The sequence below is a fragment of the Elgaria multicarinata genome, chromosome 3, assembly GCF_023053635.1.
Source record: "Elgaria multicarinata webbii isolate HBS135686 ecotype San Diego chromosome 3, rElgMul1.1.pri, whole genome shotgun sequence".
NCBI classification, from domain to species: domain Eukaryota; kingdom Metazoa; phylum Chordata; class Lepidosauria; order Squamata; family Anguidae; genus Elgaria; species Elgaria multicarinata.
In genome coordinates this window covers 10,443,686-10,460,449 of record NC_086173.1, presented here as the reverse complement: position 1 = coordinate 10,460,449, position 16,764 = coordinate 10,443,686, and the positions used below count along the sequence as shown (strand labels likewise).

At 44.9% G+C, this 16,764-nt stretch overlaps 1 protein-coding gene across 1 annotated transcript in view; it reads right to left on the bottom strand.

The window, feature by feature from the left end:
• Nucleotides 1-9,432, bottom strand: part of LOC134396535 (twist-related protein 2-like) — a 34,852-nt gene extending 25,420 nt beyond the window's left edge. The window contains exon 1 of the mRNA XM_063123051.1: nucleotides 8,716-9,432. Within this exon, the coding sequence (XP_062979121.1) occupies nucleotides 8,734-9,231 (498 nt within the window). The 5' untranslated portion in view covers nucleotides 9,232-9,432 and the 3' untranslated portion in view covers nucleotides 8,716-8,733. The remainder of the gene's footprint in view (nucleotides 1-8,715) is intronic.
• Nucleotides 9,433-16,764: the final 7,332 nt, after the last annotated feature.

Genomic DNA, 16,764 nt, shown 5'->3' with positions numbered 1-16,764 from the left:
CTTAGGAAGATATTTGGAATGCATGAAATGTAACAGTAAGGTTGCCCATAACATGTGCAGAGTGCCCTTTTTCTCATTAAGTACAGCCAGTACTCAGACATCAGAGATTTCACTTCAATCAAATTTGAGTCCTGGCACCTCTCTCTATAGACGTTACCTACTGTCTACATCATGCAATTCTGGGAACATTGAGAGTCTTATGTTCAGTTTTCAATAGTTTTTTTTTTAAACAAAATGCTGAGAATTGAACCCAGTTCATGGAGGGTTTGATCATTTAAGGGCAAAATCTCTACTTCCCTTGGGACCTTGTGCCACATTATGTGAACCGCTTAGAGATTTGTTATATTCATAAACAAACAAACCATAATCTCAAACCACCCATTTATCTATATGCCAGTTCTGTCTGAGAATATAAAGAAACATTCGCAGTGGCTCCCCATTACTTGAGGAAGTCCCTTCCCACTGGAGATTTGTGAGAGATCTGGATCCAGATATGTGGAATTTATTCACAGGACAGAACTGTGTGCTTAGCTGACTTGGGGACGCTAAAGAAAAAAGCCACAGATTTTTAATCTGAACAGCTTGCTTCTTTGGCAGTGAGAACCACTGTAGCCAAAATGGCAGGCTAAATATATACCATGTGTGCATTGGGGGTGGGGGAGGTCTTCCTATCCCATATGCACACATATTGTATCGTTGGGTCCCAGCCCGGATCAAAGCATTGTCCAAAAGCAGTTTAAGGCTTGTTATAGGGCAGCCTGGCTTGAACTGATAGATTAATCAAGCCAAACTTTAAATGATCCATTTGTGTGGACCCATTTCAGTCTGTGGCAAATTGTAATCAGATGAGCTGCAAATTAAGCACTTACTTTGTTTTGGGTGTGTGCGTGGGGGGGGGGAGGGTTTGAAACCATTTGGTTCTGTTACTTATAATAGGGAACGAAAGAGGAAATATTGAAGATGGCATTTCCTTCGGTTGCAAAGCTTCCATGCTGGCTGGGGATGATGGACTTGTAGTGCAACGTATCCAACAGGCACCAAGTTGGGGAAGGTTGATTTAGCCTGTATTCTATTTTACACATCCTCTAGTATCTCAAAAAGGCACCAGCAATGAAATTCTAGTGCTATGCAAAACAATAAAATCTGTATTTGACCAATGCATCAGTTAAAAGGCAGATCCACTGAAGACTCCTTAATTGTTGTCATAAACCTTTTCTTTTTAAAAACAACAATAGCAACAGGTGGCATTAATCATTCCTTGTTTTATAAAGTGGGTAGTTCAGCGTGTGTTTGTGCAGGTGTTGGGATCGAGGCATTTACCCGCCTGAGGTGAAGGACAAGATGTCCCCCTGTCCCTCTTCCACATATAGTAGCCAACTGACCTGGTGACAGGACACCGTCCTCCACTGCTAATTTAGATGCAAATTTAAAGTAATTATTAAAATTTAGAACCAAAAGAGAGTACATCTTGCCATATTGTGGGGAGACTGTGAGGTGACCTGTCAACCTGCTGTTTAGGTGCAAATGGTTGATGGGGACCAGTTCTGATGGTACTTTATCTTTAAAGTAGAATTGGACAGGACATCCCTTCAAACACAGGAAACATTCAAATAGAGAATGGTTCTCTGGTAGCCCTTCAAAAACAGGACTGTCCTCCATAAAAGAGGACACCTGGCCAGTCTACCTCTGAACCCAGCTCTCACACCACCCTGCTCCCAAAAGGATTCATTTCAGTTGTAGCCCACTTCACAGTTTGAGGCTGGAATCCTAGGCACACTTTCTGAGCTCTCTTTTGAATAGGCATGTATAGGATTCCACTGGGGAAAAGAAAACCCCACAAAGGAGGAAGAATCAGCCTATGTCAACATTACGTCCTATTGGAGGGCATATTCCCCGCCACCCTTGCTTCAAAGATACAGCACACCCCATGAAGTTGTTTTCCCCATGGGTTCCCAAGGTGTGGCTATAAGTTGTTGTTCTGGTTTTGCGTTTTTAACTTCAGTTTATCGGGGAAGGAGATGGTTATAAATACAAGTGCTAATCAAAGTAATATTAGTTTATTTATTTCATTTCATTTCTATACCATCCAAAAGCTGAAGCTCTCAGGGAGGTTCACAAATGTATTACTGTAGGGTACTTTAAGCTCTATGAAAATTTTGTAATCATAAAATTGTTCTATTTTTATATTATTTTTATACTATATATGAGGGAGAGAACTGCTTAGTATAAAAATAGTATGTATAAATATCTATTATTCATGGAATTTTACACAGGCAGTCCAGACATTATCAGCTTCCGCTTATAACCTTCCCAAGTTTTTCCACCACTTCTTCCATCATTTTTCCTTAATGCAGAAAACCCATTAAACAGAGTAAGATGGAATAGTTCCACAATACCTTCTGAGTGACAGCGCTAGGAGCTCTCCATCTGGAAGCACCTTCATTCCATTGCTCAGTGGCAGAGCACACACTTCCCATGCACAAGATTCCAGGTACAGTCCTGGAATCGTCAGCTCTGAGTGGGAAGAACATCCTGCCTGAAAACCTGGAGAGTCGCTACCAGCCAGTGTCAACAACACTGGGCTAGATGGACCAGTGGACTGACTCAGTAGAAGGCTGCCTCCTAAGTTCTAGATTGTAGGACTTCTGGAATTTTGTTCTAGAACATCATGCGTTCATCAGAATGCAAGCCTTGCTACCTTCTTGGAGGCAACGCGAAATGTTTTTTTTTGTTATGACATTTTTGACTTCCTGGAGAATAACAACAACAACAACAACAACAACAACCCATAGTGGCATTGAGTCAGAAGCAGCCCATAATGGCATGTGATGGTCATGTATTGCCGTGAGCTTGTGATAATATCTAAAACCCAAGTGCTGTGCAGTGAACTTCCGCTGAGCCTGTGGCATGTTGAAGATCAAGATTGGAGGTGTACTGGGCATACAAAAATCCTCCAGTGCATCCTAGACATCCTGGGGGACTTCTCTTCTACAAGCCACATTGAAGTGAATGGAAGCTGCAATTGAGTGGGAGGGATTTTCTGGAACACAGGACACTGCCTTTTACTGAGTCAGCCCAGAGGTCTACCTAGATGCTGGAGATCGAACCTGGGACCTTTTTTCAGTGCAATGCAAGTGATCCACCACTGAGTCCTGGCTCTTCCCAAATGGGCATATGGGACTTAAGGTCAGATGGGAAGGCTTTGCTTGTGGTACCCTTGGTGGTTGCTGCCCAGGGGGGCTACCACACTTGGCGGGGCTTTCCCTATGAAAGCAGCCTTGCTTTGAAACACCCTCCTAGTGCAGATTCAATTGTTCTCCACAGAGCTTCATCAGATGAGCATTCTATAGCATGCTCGTAACCGGCCACTTACGGGTGTTCGCGCCTCCTTTTGGCATCTCCCGCTATTTTCCATGACGACAAGACCCGGAAAAATCTGGTGTTCTTTTTTAATTATTGAAGATAAACTTGCTGCCATTTCCTGCTGTGTGTAGGAAAACCAGCACAATAAAAACGCCACATGGTCATTGCTGCTTCCTCTTTCTTCCCCGTGTTTAGAAAGAGGAAGCTGTTTGTACCTATTGTGGGGCAGAAAAGTGATGGTAGGGAAATGCGATTCCCCCCTTCTGATGACACTCAGGCACCAGTCGAAAATCTATTTATTTGTCCAATCTTTTTGGGTATAAGCAAATGTCTTTTATCTATCTATTTTTTAATATTATTATTTCGCTGCTGGTTTTATTGCATTTTATCATATATTTGTGATATTATAAGTGATGGTGTCTGTGTATGGTAGTTTGTTTATGAAAGTTTTTAGCCTCTCTGAGCTCTTTGTGAGGAAAGGCAGGATATAAACACAATAAATAAATAAATAAGCAGGTGCCACAGGACAAATGAAAAGTCAATGTGTCCTAGATTACCGAGAGCGAATCAGTCAGTTTCACTTTCTCCCAACTTTGCGAAGTTTAGTAAATTCTTATAAAAAACCCCGAACTGAAATGAAATTCTGCACTGGCCAAATTCCATCAGTACTGCTATTCCCAGCATGGAGAAGACCATGTCATACTTGCACGACACAAAGCTGTTAAAGAACCTGTCAGAAAAAAAGAGGTGTTAAGTGCCGGTGGTTGAATTCAGAGGAATTCAAACCCAGACTTGGTAAAGCAAAGCACTGAGCGCTTTGAGCCTGTATGGATGAAATTTGTGAGTTTCAATTTCTCCCATGTTCATTTTTTTTAAAATCCCATGTTCTTTTTGTCCTGAATATGGAGAATTTTGCGAATTTTGATAAATACATCATAACCAAGCTGAAACAAAAATTCGCAGCCATGCCCAGGCTGGACGTGCACAAATGTAAATGGATAAAGCGGAGAGGAGGAGGGTCATGTAAGCCACCTTGGGTTCCTTGAAAGAGGAAGTAAAGGTGGGATAGAAATGTAATAAATGAATATATAAATAAATCTGTCATTGCAGCCAAAGGTCTTAGACAACCATCTGCTGATTTGGGGATGCTAAAGAACCATCTGCTGAAGGTGTCTCCTGTAAAGTGAAGGACACCGAATGCTCCAGAGCTGTTCCCTTTTTAAGCCCTGTGGATTTTCAGTGAGGGAGTCCCATGCATGCAAAATGGGACTAAACTGGGTTCAATCCAGAATATGCGAGAAATGGCTGGGACTTTATCCCTGGCTGCGTGACGCCTGTCATCTGTTTCATCGTACAGAGTCAGCGAATAAATCTGCAAAATCTAGGGGAAAGGGCCCTGAGACCCCTCCACACGTTCAGTCAACATGCGGGTAGGCTTGTATACACCTCTCTCAAGAATGAATGTGGGCATGTAATGAATAAGGATCAAGAATGAGTGCAGGCATGTAAAAGAGAGTGCCAATCAGCATGATTTTCATCTGCATTTGGTCAGCTAGTATTCGACATCTTCCTAATATAGGGAAATCTACACTTACTCGTCCTCCTCAATGGAGAAAATTAAACGTTGCAACCAATAAAAGCCATTTTGCACCAGCCTAAATAAGACAGAAATTGTTCAGGATGAAAATGATTGCCTGCTAGGTTTTCTGGCTGGTAGCCCGTGTAAACACCCTGTAAACATCAGTTCTCACCGGGGGAGAGAATAACTTGTCGGAGCCAAGCTGAGCAGGGCATTGACCTTCTGACCTATCTACCTGTGAACTAATGGTACCCAATCACATCCTGAAGGTCGAGGCAACGGGAACGGCCCCTGGGTTGCTCAGGCCTGCATTTTCTCTTCTTCCCAGAGCGGCGGAGAAATCTTCCAACATATGGAAATGAGCAAAACAGGAATTGCTGTTGTTTAAGAGGAGAGACTTTGAGGCTTTTGTCCCTTGGGAGAGTATAGCCATGGGGTCAGAGATCAAGCCAGGTCTGCAAACTCTCTCTTTTTTCCGGGCGGTGCTCTGCCTGGAGCTATTGCTTCCCCCACCCCTTCCGAAGCCTAATTGTTCTGTTTTGTCCCAATTTCATCCCAGGGCTCATGCCACGGATGGGACACACTAGTCAGGAAGATTGTTCCAGTGTGTGTATATGTGCGCATGTGACCAAAGATGCTTTGCGTGCACCTTTTTGTGGGTGCTGCCGGCATCCTAAGTAAGGTTGGATGCTTTCAAAGTGGGCTTCCTTTTTTTGTCGAATTCCTTCAGGAGTGAGACCCACCAGTTTTGTTCCATTAACTCTTTTGGGAGGGTGGGAGAAGAACTTAAGCTGCTGTCGAGATACATCTGAATTAAAGTTTGTTCTTGATGTACCGCTGTGTTCCTGCTAAGACGCCAGACTTTACATTTTAAATTTTGCATTGCTGTATGGATCCATTGCAATATGCATTTGTCACAGCCTACGGCTAGAATGAGAAAATGTATTACTACTAGGTTAAGAATGAACATTTTAAATTTACCTGCTTTTAAATTAACGGGTTGCTATTTGGTTTTATTGTTTTTAATTCAAAATCGATTCTTATTATGTCTAAAGAAATTGTCAGCTGCTTTGTGTGTGTGTGGGGAGGTGGAATTGGGAGGTCAAAAACCAGGGTACAAATTGAAAAAGTAAGTTCACTTAATTTGCATAACTTACGCAGGTTGCAGAATCGAACCTTTCTCCTCTCAGAATTTTGGGACATCTTAGACTAGAGGTTTGGTGGGTGTTTTTATTTTTTTGTAGTGCAGAAGAGCCGCTTAATATGAATAAGCAGCAATACCTTATTTAATCACTTTAATTGCCTGAGCTGCCTGGGCCAAATTTTTCACAGGTTTCTATACTGTGCATAGAAAAGCATGGTTTGGGTGAGGGAGGGGCCTCATCTAGTGGAATTCTCCTTCCTGTGAAAGTCTTAAAGGCACAACAGCCCTGTCAGGGACTCAACCTGGCAACTAACTAGAGATGTGTGAAACCCGTCCCTCTATTTCTTCTTCTGTGCACATTGACAAGGCAAACCTGCTGTTTTTGCAGTGCAGTACTGAATCTTCATTGTTTGATGCATGTGTATCAGAGACAGGTTTAACTGTGCATCATGTTCTCCATTCATAATCACAGGTGCCTTTCTCTAAATGGGACAATAGAGATTTGAATCTTTCTTGCAGCTGAAATGTGTATTTGACTCAGTGGTGCATCACCCTGAAATTTCTGCCGGTGTGTAGATCTGATGATAGTGATCTCAGACCTGCTGCCTGCTCTGGCCAGACACTTAGTCATAGCAGCGAATGAATTAGGAGAGAGCCGGCCCTACAATGCAGCAAGGTGAGCCAGGTTGCTTCAGGCGGCAGAATTGGGGTGTCTTTTTGGAGTGGCATTCTCCCTGGACGGCCCTTGCTTTTAAAGCCCTGTCCATGGAAATCACTGCCCTTACGGTGAAAATGATAGAGGAAGGCAGAAATTGATGTCTGAATGGTGCAGCAAGACTTTAAAAAGTGTGGGTCCTAGCAAGGGAGGGAGAGAGCATTTGGGCTCTGCTTCAGGTGGCAAAATCTCTTGGGCTGGCTCTACATCAGGAGCAGAAATTCATGGATATCTGTAGCATCCTCACCTAAAGCCATGCATCCTTATAGGTGATGTGAGTGCAATTTAATCCTTATTAGTGTTTATGCATATGGAAGCAGGAGGTGATTGTTATTTACATTTATATAATGCCGAAAACCTGGTTGTATTTTGAGGGAAGAATGAATCATTGATCCTTTGAGCCTCAAGTGGCAGCATTGTTCAGCACACATGGACTGGGATCCCAGGCAACTGGAAATAGAGTGGTAAGTTGTCTTTAGAAAGCTGCTATTTTATAATCCTCAGTTCCACACCTGCAAAATAGGCATAACCTTGGGAGGGCTTCTCTTACAGGAGTGTTGAGTGGGTGGAAGATGTACATGTATCTACATATCAGGATGTCTTCATGAGTCCTAGCTTATAAGGTGTTTTTGAGCCTTTGACATGCTTTTTATGTTTGAATGCTGTTTAATGTGGAAGAAAATTTAGGGTATGTGTGTGTAGGTTTTTACATTCCTATTAGAAGTGTTTTGCCTGTGAACATTCACTTGCCCTACTTACGAGGGCTATCTAAATTGTATAGAATGTTTGAACGTGGATGCCTTTTTTATTCATTGCATCCTCATGAAGACGAGCCTATGCAAACATGTAAAAATGCACAGTTAGCTGTAGGGCATGTCGGTAAAAAGAAAAGCCGGTCACCGAAAATTAAACATGGGCCTATTTTAAATAATAAAAAGGACAATCCGAGTTCATCATTTCCTTGCTGAACAATCGTAACCACGTTCTTTAAATTTCACTGAATTCAGTGGGTTTACTTGCAAAGACATGCACTGAGGATTGCAATTCTTGGTTCCCAGCCCTCAAAGTCTTAATGACAGGCAATATTAGACAGAGGACAAATGACGGTGGGTTCTTTTCTTTTCCTTTTTTTGCGCGAGAAGGCAACATGGGAGCAATATCATTTGCCTTTAGTAGTGGGTCTACCACTCCAACTGCTCTGTTCTCCCATGAAGCAGCTTTTGACCAGAACTGACAGCGGAACAAATAGTACACCAGTTGCGCCAAGGGGAACGTACCACTTTCAGGGCCCTCTCTTCAAAAATACAGACTATTGCCTCTCTGAAACCTCACACTGCCAGGATCTCAGGCCAAGCCTGGAGACCTGGAAGCCCTTGTCATTAATTTCACAGCTATCTGCAATTGCTCACTGGTGCTGGAAAGGCATTCTGTGCATGCCCCAGGTCGCTGTTATGTATGCATTTATTTATTTTTCTTATTACAACGGGCTGGATCTAGATTTCCACTGCATCAACAGCGCTCTCAGAAGTGGACTTCTCCCGCCCCCCTCTTTCGCACGGCAGCCCCTCCAGCCCCCCCAAAATACTACACAGGGAGTCAGGAGATGGCATGAGCTGCAGCATGTTGTGGGTGGTACTGATGAAGACGGAACTGCCCAAAATTCGGCAGAGGGAAGATCTGTGAGTGGAGCCCTTCCTCTCCAGGAAAGCAGATTGTGGATCCAGCTCTACATGTTCCAGAACTACTTCCTGGAATGTATTATATTGTTCCACTAAAAATATAACCTGTAGCTAATTTTCTCTCTCTCCCCCCACCCCCTGCCCAATTCCACCTGGAGTTTGGGCCTCTGATTTAAGCCTAGTGAAGCGCAAGAGCAGCCAGAGGAGAAAGCAGAGAGCTTGGGGCAAGACCTACCTTCCGGCTGGCTGGATCTCAGTGGGACGCCGACATGGACCAGGCCCCTTCCATCCTCCAGACGGAGAAGGCATAGCTGAGCCTCTCGTGGGCCAGGTAGTTGCAGCTGGAGATCTTGTGGTCAAGCTCATCGCTCTGCAGGACCTGGTAGAGGAAGTCGATGTAGCGGGCGGCCAGCTTGAGCGTCTGGATCTTGCTGAGCTTGTCGGAGGGCAGCGTGGGGATGATCTTGCGTAGCTCAGCAAAGGCGTCGTTCAGCGACTGGGTGCGCTGGCGCTCCCGCACGTTGGCGATGACCCGCTGCGTGTGCATGTCCTCGAAGGTCTGCGGCACGGGGCTCCGCTTGCTGCGCTTGCCCTGCGGCGAGGGGGTGCTGCACTCCGGGGGGGCAGAGGTCAAGGGCACGCCCAGCTGGCCCCTTTTGCGAAGGCCTTTCCTTGGCATCTTCTCGCTTTCCTCCTCGCTGGTCACCAGGCTGCCCTCTGGGGAGTCTGGGCACATGCTTTCTTCTTTCATTGTCTTCACGTCTGCTTACCTCTCCCTTTCCTGTCGGCACGCACCACGGGGGCTTGCAACTAACAGGCCGCGGCGAAGCCAAGCCAAGGTGACCTGAGGTTCAAGCAGCACAACCTCAAGGATGGGACGCCAGGAGCCGACAGCTTCGAGGGCTACGGAGGCGTTCTGAATTGCTCCAACTTTCAAGGATCTGCTTCTTCACCCTCCTTCTTCCCCTTCCTTTAGGGCTCAAAGAGAGGAGGGACATTGTTAAAAGTTTGTTAATGCCCTCTACGGATAGGGTAAGGCGTTCTACGGGGAGGGGCTGTGCGCAGACCAATACAACCGTTGACGATAATGCAAACATCAAGGGAGCTTATGGGTTCCAGATTGCCTTCCTTTCCTCTTCCCCCCCCCTGCATCCTCTCTCTCCCCCCCACCCCCCCAACCACCATCAAAGCCCTTAGGCACAGATGCTCTAGCCAGCCGCCTGGATGCCAGAGGATGTTTCCCTCACCGGCTGTAATTGACAGGGGTCTGTGGGGTTGACCCCTGCCCACAACCCTGTCAGTGAAGAGCGCAATGCTGTTGTTACCCAAGTTCGGTGCCTTCGCTGTTAATCAGAAAGAAACGGTGCCCCCTTCAGCGCAGTGCGGACTCCTTGGCTGCTTATTCCGACACCTTGCAGGCTGCTCTGGGGAGAGGACCATGGCAGAGAGGGGCAGTGGTTGCCATCTGGGTCCCAGGGGATAATAATAGGTATGGTGCTCTTGACATCAGGCTGACTTCTACCTAATGCACAAGCTTTTGTGTTCAACAGAAGGCTTTGGCAAAAAGGCCGGAAAGGTAGCTTATATACCAGCGGCATGAGCTATAGGACCTCATCTATGCCTCTTTGCTTGGAAATGTCCCGCTGTGTTCGTAGGGTAGCTGTGTGCCCTCTTTTACAGAGGACAGTCCTCTATTTGAGGGGAGGTCTTGTCCAAGTCGCATATAAAGAACAATCAGAAGGGGGAACTGGAAAGCTTTGTAACCCTATGAGATCAGGGGGACCCGGAAACCTACTAGGTCAGGGGGGACCTGGAAGTCTACTAGGTTGGGTGGGGGGAACCAGAAGCCTTTCTAAACCTACTGGGTTATGGAGACCAGTGGAACACCTGGGCAGGCAGAGTCACTCTGGAACCCATCCCCATCTGGTAAACTTCAGGGCAGCAGAATACAAATCTGAGGATTCCAGGTTCGAGCCCTAGCGGCTCCCAAGCCCCAGCCTTGAGGTAAGTTCAATACCCATTTCAAAATCTAACTGTTCTTCTGGCACAGGGCGAGATTGCAGGCCCCTTTGTATGTGTTTGTGTATGCAGAGGGGGGCAATTACCCCAGGCCCGAACATGGAGGGGGCCACATTGTCGACACTGAAAAATGATCAAAAATGGTATTGACACAGGGTGCAGTGAGAACATAGGAAGCTGCCTCATGCTGCCTCAGTCCATGAATCCATCTAGCCCAGTATTGTCGGCACTGACTGGCAGCAGCAGCTCTCCAGGGTTTCAGGAGGGATTCTTTCCTCTCCCTGGAAAAGTTGGGGATCTAACCTGGGACTTCCTGCATGCTATGTGTGGGTTCTACCACTGAGCCGATGCTACTCAGAGTTGGAAGGGGGCTTTTGCTCCCCCCCCCTTTAAAAGGCCTGCTGGATTGACTTCCAACTCATGATGATCTGTATGGCCAAAGTTACTCATTACCCAGCAGTCAACCTGTTTGTGTGACAGGAGCCTCTTTCTTAATCATTTTTGACTCATTGAGCTGTTCCTCAGCTGTAATGCTAAGGCAGTGAGAAGTTTTGGTGTGGTTTTTTTTTAAAAAAAGTAGCCTACATTTTTAAATGAAGTGAAATATTCAAGTGAGCTGTAGGATGTTGTTGTTGTTGTTGTTGTTATTGTTGTTGTTGTTGTTATTGTTGTTGTTGTTGTTGTTTTGTCTCGCTCTGGTAGCAATCCTATTTGTGAGAGAATGTGGCAGATGTTTGGGATTCAAGGCCATGATTCAACATAGGGATGATGATGTTGATGATGATTTATTTATATAGCACCATCAGTGTACATGGTGCTGTACAGAGTAAAACAATAAAATAGCAAAACCCTGCCGCATAGGCTTACATTCTAATAAAATCATAATAAAACAATAAGGAGGGGAAGAGAATGGGACAGGGTCTTGGTCTGGTTGCCTCTGGTGAGCATGAATCAAATGAGTAGGTATAAATAATAATTTATACCTACAATAAATAATTGTAGGTGGGCTAATAAAAATATGGTTGACATAGTAGTGTGTAACATGGGTGTCTAGCACACGCTTAAGAGGGTGGCCGTGTTAGGGGGAGTCTACACCAGCCATTTATTGCAGGATTGTACTGCAGTTATCACTAACGGGGCACATGGCGTTCGCCTGTTCCCATGATGATCTCAGTTCCACCTCTCATTTATTCTGGAATATCCCTGACTGCTTTTGTTGTGGTCTCCCACTCTCTCACATCCATTCTGAAGGACGTGTGTGGTGTGCCCTCCCTTTGCGATGTTGTTGCTGTTTGTTGTGAGTTGTGGCCTCAGCAAACAGCCAACCAGCTGTGAGGAGCATGACCATGGGAGCTGGAAGTATGTGGGAGTGGACCCGTCCGTCATTTCTGCCACATGTTTTGGATGGGTATCAGTGTGTTTCACCCACGAGTGTGTTTTTTTTCAAAAATACAAGCATAGCTCTGCACAGGAGCGCATATTCCTTCCCACAAACAGAGGTAGAGGTAGAGGCGACCAAGTGTTGCTGCGCATCTGCGCTTGTGCACATGCCTCACGAGTCATTAAAAAACCACACCTCTGCCCCGTAGCTGGGTGTGATGTGGCAGCGTGCAATGCTGGTGAGAGCAGTTGTACAAGTCTTCTGCCTAGCACTGCCCGCTTCTACCAATACACATGCAGAAGCAGCATAATAATGGGGCACAAGTGCTCCCGCAACAACACTCCTGTAATTGCAGTAAACATCCGTTGAGTGTGCCCCGTGAGTGGCGATCGCAGAAGCGGGGAATATTTGGAATATCTTCTGTAGCAAAAGGGTTGCAGTTGTAGATTAGCCCTTAGTCTGCAGCAGAAAGAGTCTTGTAGCACCTTTAAGATTAAGCAATTCGTTGTGACATAAAGTTTTAGGGACTGGAGTCCAGTTCATCAGATGCAAGTAACACTTCAAGCCTCTGATGAAGTGAATTCGAGTCCACAAAAGCTTGTGCCATTAGAGTGACCATATGGAAAGTAGGACAGGGCTCCTGTTTCTTTAACAGTTTTATTGAAAGGGGAATTTCAGCAGGTGTTATTTGTGTGCATGCAGCACCCGGTGAAATTCCCTCTTCATCACAATGGTTAAAGCTGCAGGAGCTATACTAGAGTGACCAGATGCAAAAGAAGGCAGGGCTCCTGCAGCTTGACGTCATCTGCTTCCTGCACACCTCCTGCCCCTTTTAGCCTTCTTCGTGCTGCAAAAAACACCCCAGTAACTCTGACGTTTTTAAAGATGGAAGTTGCTGCTATCTCCTGCTGTGTGCAGGAGAAGCAGCGGGATCAAAACGGCCCACTGAATGGGCCACATTCAAGTTGTTTAATTCCTCTTTCAAAAGAGGAAGTAATGGGGGACAAATGGTGAAGCAACGGTATGCAAATGTGATTTCCCCTGTGTGATGATGCTCTTAGTGTAATAAATACATGACACAATCTCTCTATAATTTAGAGAGGTTGGGAGTACAAGAGAAAAAAGAAAAACCAAAATCCACAAAATTCTGCAAGCTTTCACATTCCATCAGTTAGTGCAAAAAAGCAGGGGATGGGGGGGAACAGGGGGCTTAATTTAGGCAGACCTCAGATCCCCATCTTTTCGTTGCAGTAAATATTCCATTCTCAGGCCAGGTCTATTTGTATTCAACATAGATCTTGCTTCCTGAAAATGGCAACTTTAATTTAAACAATGACACAACGATTTAAACGTCTTCATGGTTACGGAGCATTTGGAAGCACCAATTGATGGGGCAGAAACCAAAGGAGAAAATAGCCAGTTGGCAGAGGTGTAAAATCAAATGGGCCTTTTCATGCCTCATGTTGCTAAGCATGTGCAGTTCCTGCTTGTTTGACTTGTTAAAGTTAAAGAAGCATGGAAGAGGAGTACATTTTTCTCATTTTTATTCCATTTTATTTTTCAAAAATGCAAAATCCATAAAAAGTATACTATTCATAAATTAAATAACAAATTAATTTTAATTTTTAATGATAATAATAATGATACTGGATTGGATCCATGATCTGCATTCCACTGACGGACTGCACTCAAGAGAGATGTCTCTGCCTGGTTTTCAGGGATCCCCCATCTCCTGCCATCACACCACAGTTCACCCCATTCAGCAGGCTCCTCTGACACTCTGTGTAGCATTTTCAAGGGGGCTGCAGAGGGAAGGATGGTGTAGGAAAGTCTGCTTCAGCCAACTCAGTTGCATATGCCTCAATCTGGATCCAGCCTGCAATTTCATGCTTTATATTGCATTTCAGTCATTCACAAACAGAGCCTGGGTTCTGACTAGTGCAACATTCATGCACCTTTCCCTGCTCAGAGCATAAGTAGCTTACGTGCATGGCCCTATGTAGAAGCAAGGCTAGATCTCTCTCCAGGAGGTGGGCATGGGCAACGTGGTCAGTTCTGAAGTGTAGGCACTCATCATGATGACAGTCCCCACAGCCATGTCCCCAAGGAGAGTCCAAAAAGTGCACAAAGCTGCATTGATCTATACAGTGTTCATCTCCACCAGGAGCTGGTCTTTTGTCAAGCTAATGCGTCTTAATTGCCCGTTCAAGACCAAAACACCCCCAAATGTTTTGCTTTACAACAAGGAACAATATGTTGTTGCTGGGAAAAATTCATCCCCTGCTCTCCCCCCACCCCCAACTACTGTGTTGAGTGCAGCTAAGCTCAGAGGGAACAGGGAAGTCCGAGAGGGGTGGCAGATGACATCAGCATCCCTGCTTATAAAAAGGTCCTGGTGCCTCAACCCTGTGAGCTCACACCATGCATAATTGGAGCCATCAGGAAAGACAAGGCCCCATATGTTTTGTGATGGTCCCCTTATCTTTTTTTTTTGAGTGGCCAAGGAAGTCTAGGGCCACAGCTAGACCTAAGGTTTATCCTGGGATCATCCAGGGTTCGCCCCTGCCTGAGCACTGGATCCCCTGTGTGTCACCTAGATGAACAGGTTTGACCCCTGGATCATCCAGGGATAAACCTTAGGTCTAGCTATGGCCTAGGTCCTGTCCCTCCCATGTTTTGGAATTAATTATCATCACTCCAGCCGGCATGGCTAATGGTCAGGGATTATAGGAGTTGTAGCTCCAGAACATCCAGAGGGCACCACATTTGGGGAAGGCAGAAATGCAGGAACTTTAATACCAAATATTGATAAATTTGATCTATTTCAAGATAGTTTGTCCCTGGCAGAAGCTAAGCATGTGCTGAAATCTCTCCTCCTGTAACCAGTGGATTTTTTTAAAAAACACACACATTTTAACTGCTGCCTTGGGCTTGCTGAAATTTAGCATTTCAGAAAAAGTGTAAGATATACGGAGAAAACCCTTCAAAACTGCTTCACAGTGTTTTTCTTTTAATGCACATTTTCATCTGTCCAAAATCCCCTTGATATTTGGAATGAAGACAAATGCATCAGACATGCATTGTTTTTTCTCTTGCCTAACAATGAGATCATTCCAACCAAACATTAAGTACTTTTAGGTCCCATTGATTTTAAGTGAAGCCTTCATGTGCATGTTAGAATAAGCAATGGGATTTCAGTGTGCTGAATTTTGGCAGTATTGTGCCCAAATCTTTGCAGCATTTGGGGAAGGAGGGTCTATCCAGCCACGATTTTTGCTGGTGCTTCGTTTTTTTAAAAATAACAATTTTGATATGGTATTTTATTTCTTTTAACTTTGCATCATTTTATCTTTTATTGTGCACTGGTCCGGAACCTGGATCAGTATGTAAATGCTGTAAGTAAATTATTGATTGATTGATTGATTGATTGCATTTTTATACCACCCAATTGCTGAAGCTCTCTGGGTGGTTTATAAAAATAAAATAATTTTATACATACTGGGTTGGGTCCAGCCTTAGTCATAGTTAGGTGTTGTGTTGGTGTTGGAGGAGGAGAGAAACAGTTTGGCAATTGGAAGTAGTAGAAAAAGGGTGGGCAACCTCTGGCTCTAAATGCTGCTGGACTGCAATTCCCAGCATCCCTGACTGGCTGGCTGAGGATGATGGGACAACTTCTGGATGGCTACAGGTTTTGCCATCCTTACAGTACTCTCTTCTCACAAGGAAACTACTAATCTTGTTGAAGTTAACTTTGGAATGTCCTTAAGGAAATGGGGAACTACAAAAATGAGAGAAAGAGAGAGAGAGAGAGAGAGAGAGAGAGAGTTTTGGATCTGGATAACTCTGGAGACTTTCTGAGCATTCATGGAAATTTAGCTAGATTGCGAATCTGCCAAAATATCAATTTCCAACAGAACACAGGAAAAATTGGTCAGTATTTCAAAACTGGACAAGCAGCAACAATTGGGCAAATCATCAGGAATTTGTGAGCCAGGCTCCATCCTATCCTTTAAATAGCTCTATTGCAACAGTGATGATGGTGATTGGGAAATTAACCGTCTCCTGGGAGTCCATGCACGGGAAGCTTTGGCTTGAGTAATAGAAGGGGGAAAAGGGCTGCTCAGCCTGGTGGTGTAGTGGGTTCCTGTTTGGGGTCAAGTGATGAGATTTGGGCAAATAAATACTTTTCATCCAGATTTCACCCAGCTTGTCAAAATGATGAGGTTTGCGTAAATAAATAATTTTGCAATCCTGTTCCTCATTTAACTTGTCAAAATTCTAAAGGGCCATCCAAGCTATGTTGTCGTTACTTTCTTTTTTTCTCAAAACTACAATTCCCAACATGCACTACTGTGAGTTCACTTCCCTCCCCATGAGCAGGCTGGGAGGTGTCTCTCCTTGCCCCAGCACCTACCGCTGCTTCTCCTGCCCATTTCTGCTGGAATGTCATCAGTTTCCATTTCCTTCTTTTTTGGGGTAGGACGTATTTGCCCCAATCCAGCCAACACCACACCATCTGTATGTGCAAAGAGCTTTCTGCTGTTGAGACTGTTGCATGAAGGTCCTTTTTGCAGTGATGAGACAGAGAGAGGAAGTCACAGAGGACAAAGTCTGAGTGGTCAACTCCCATGACCATTGTTACATGTGATGATGTGATGGTGCTGAAGTCATGACCAGTTTTATTTGGGGAGCACTTTATTCAAGGTTGCTTTGCTTCCCTATACAGAGTAGGACCAAGGAGTCTCTGTGTGAACCGAGAGGGCATCCCATAATTTCCTACTGCACCCCAAATCCATCAGCTGGGGGTTTGTTGTACACCTGTAGCCAGAGCAAGAGGTACACATGGGCTTGGCTATGGCATAGTGCAGGGTGGCCCTCCAGATG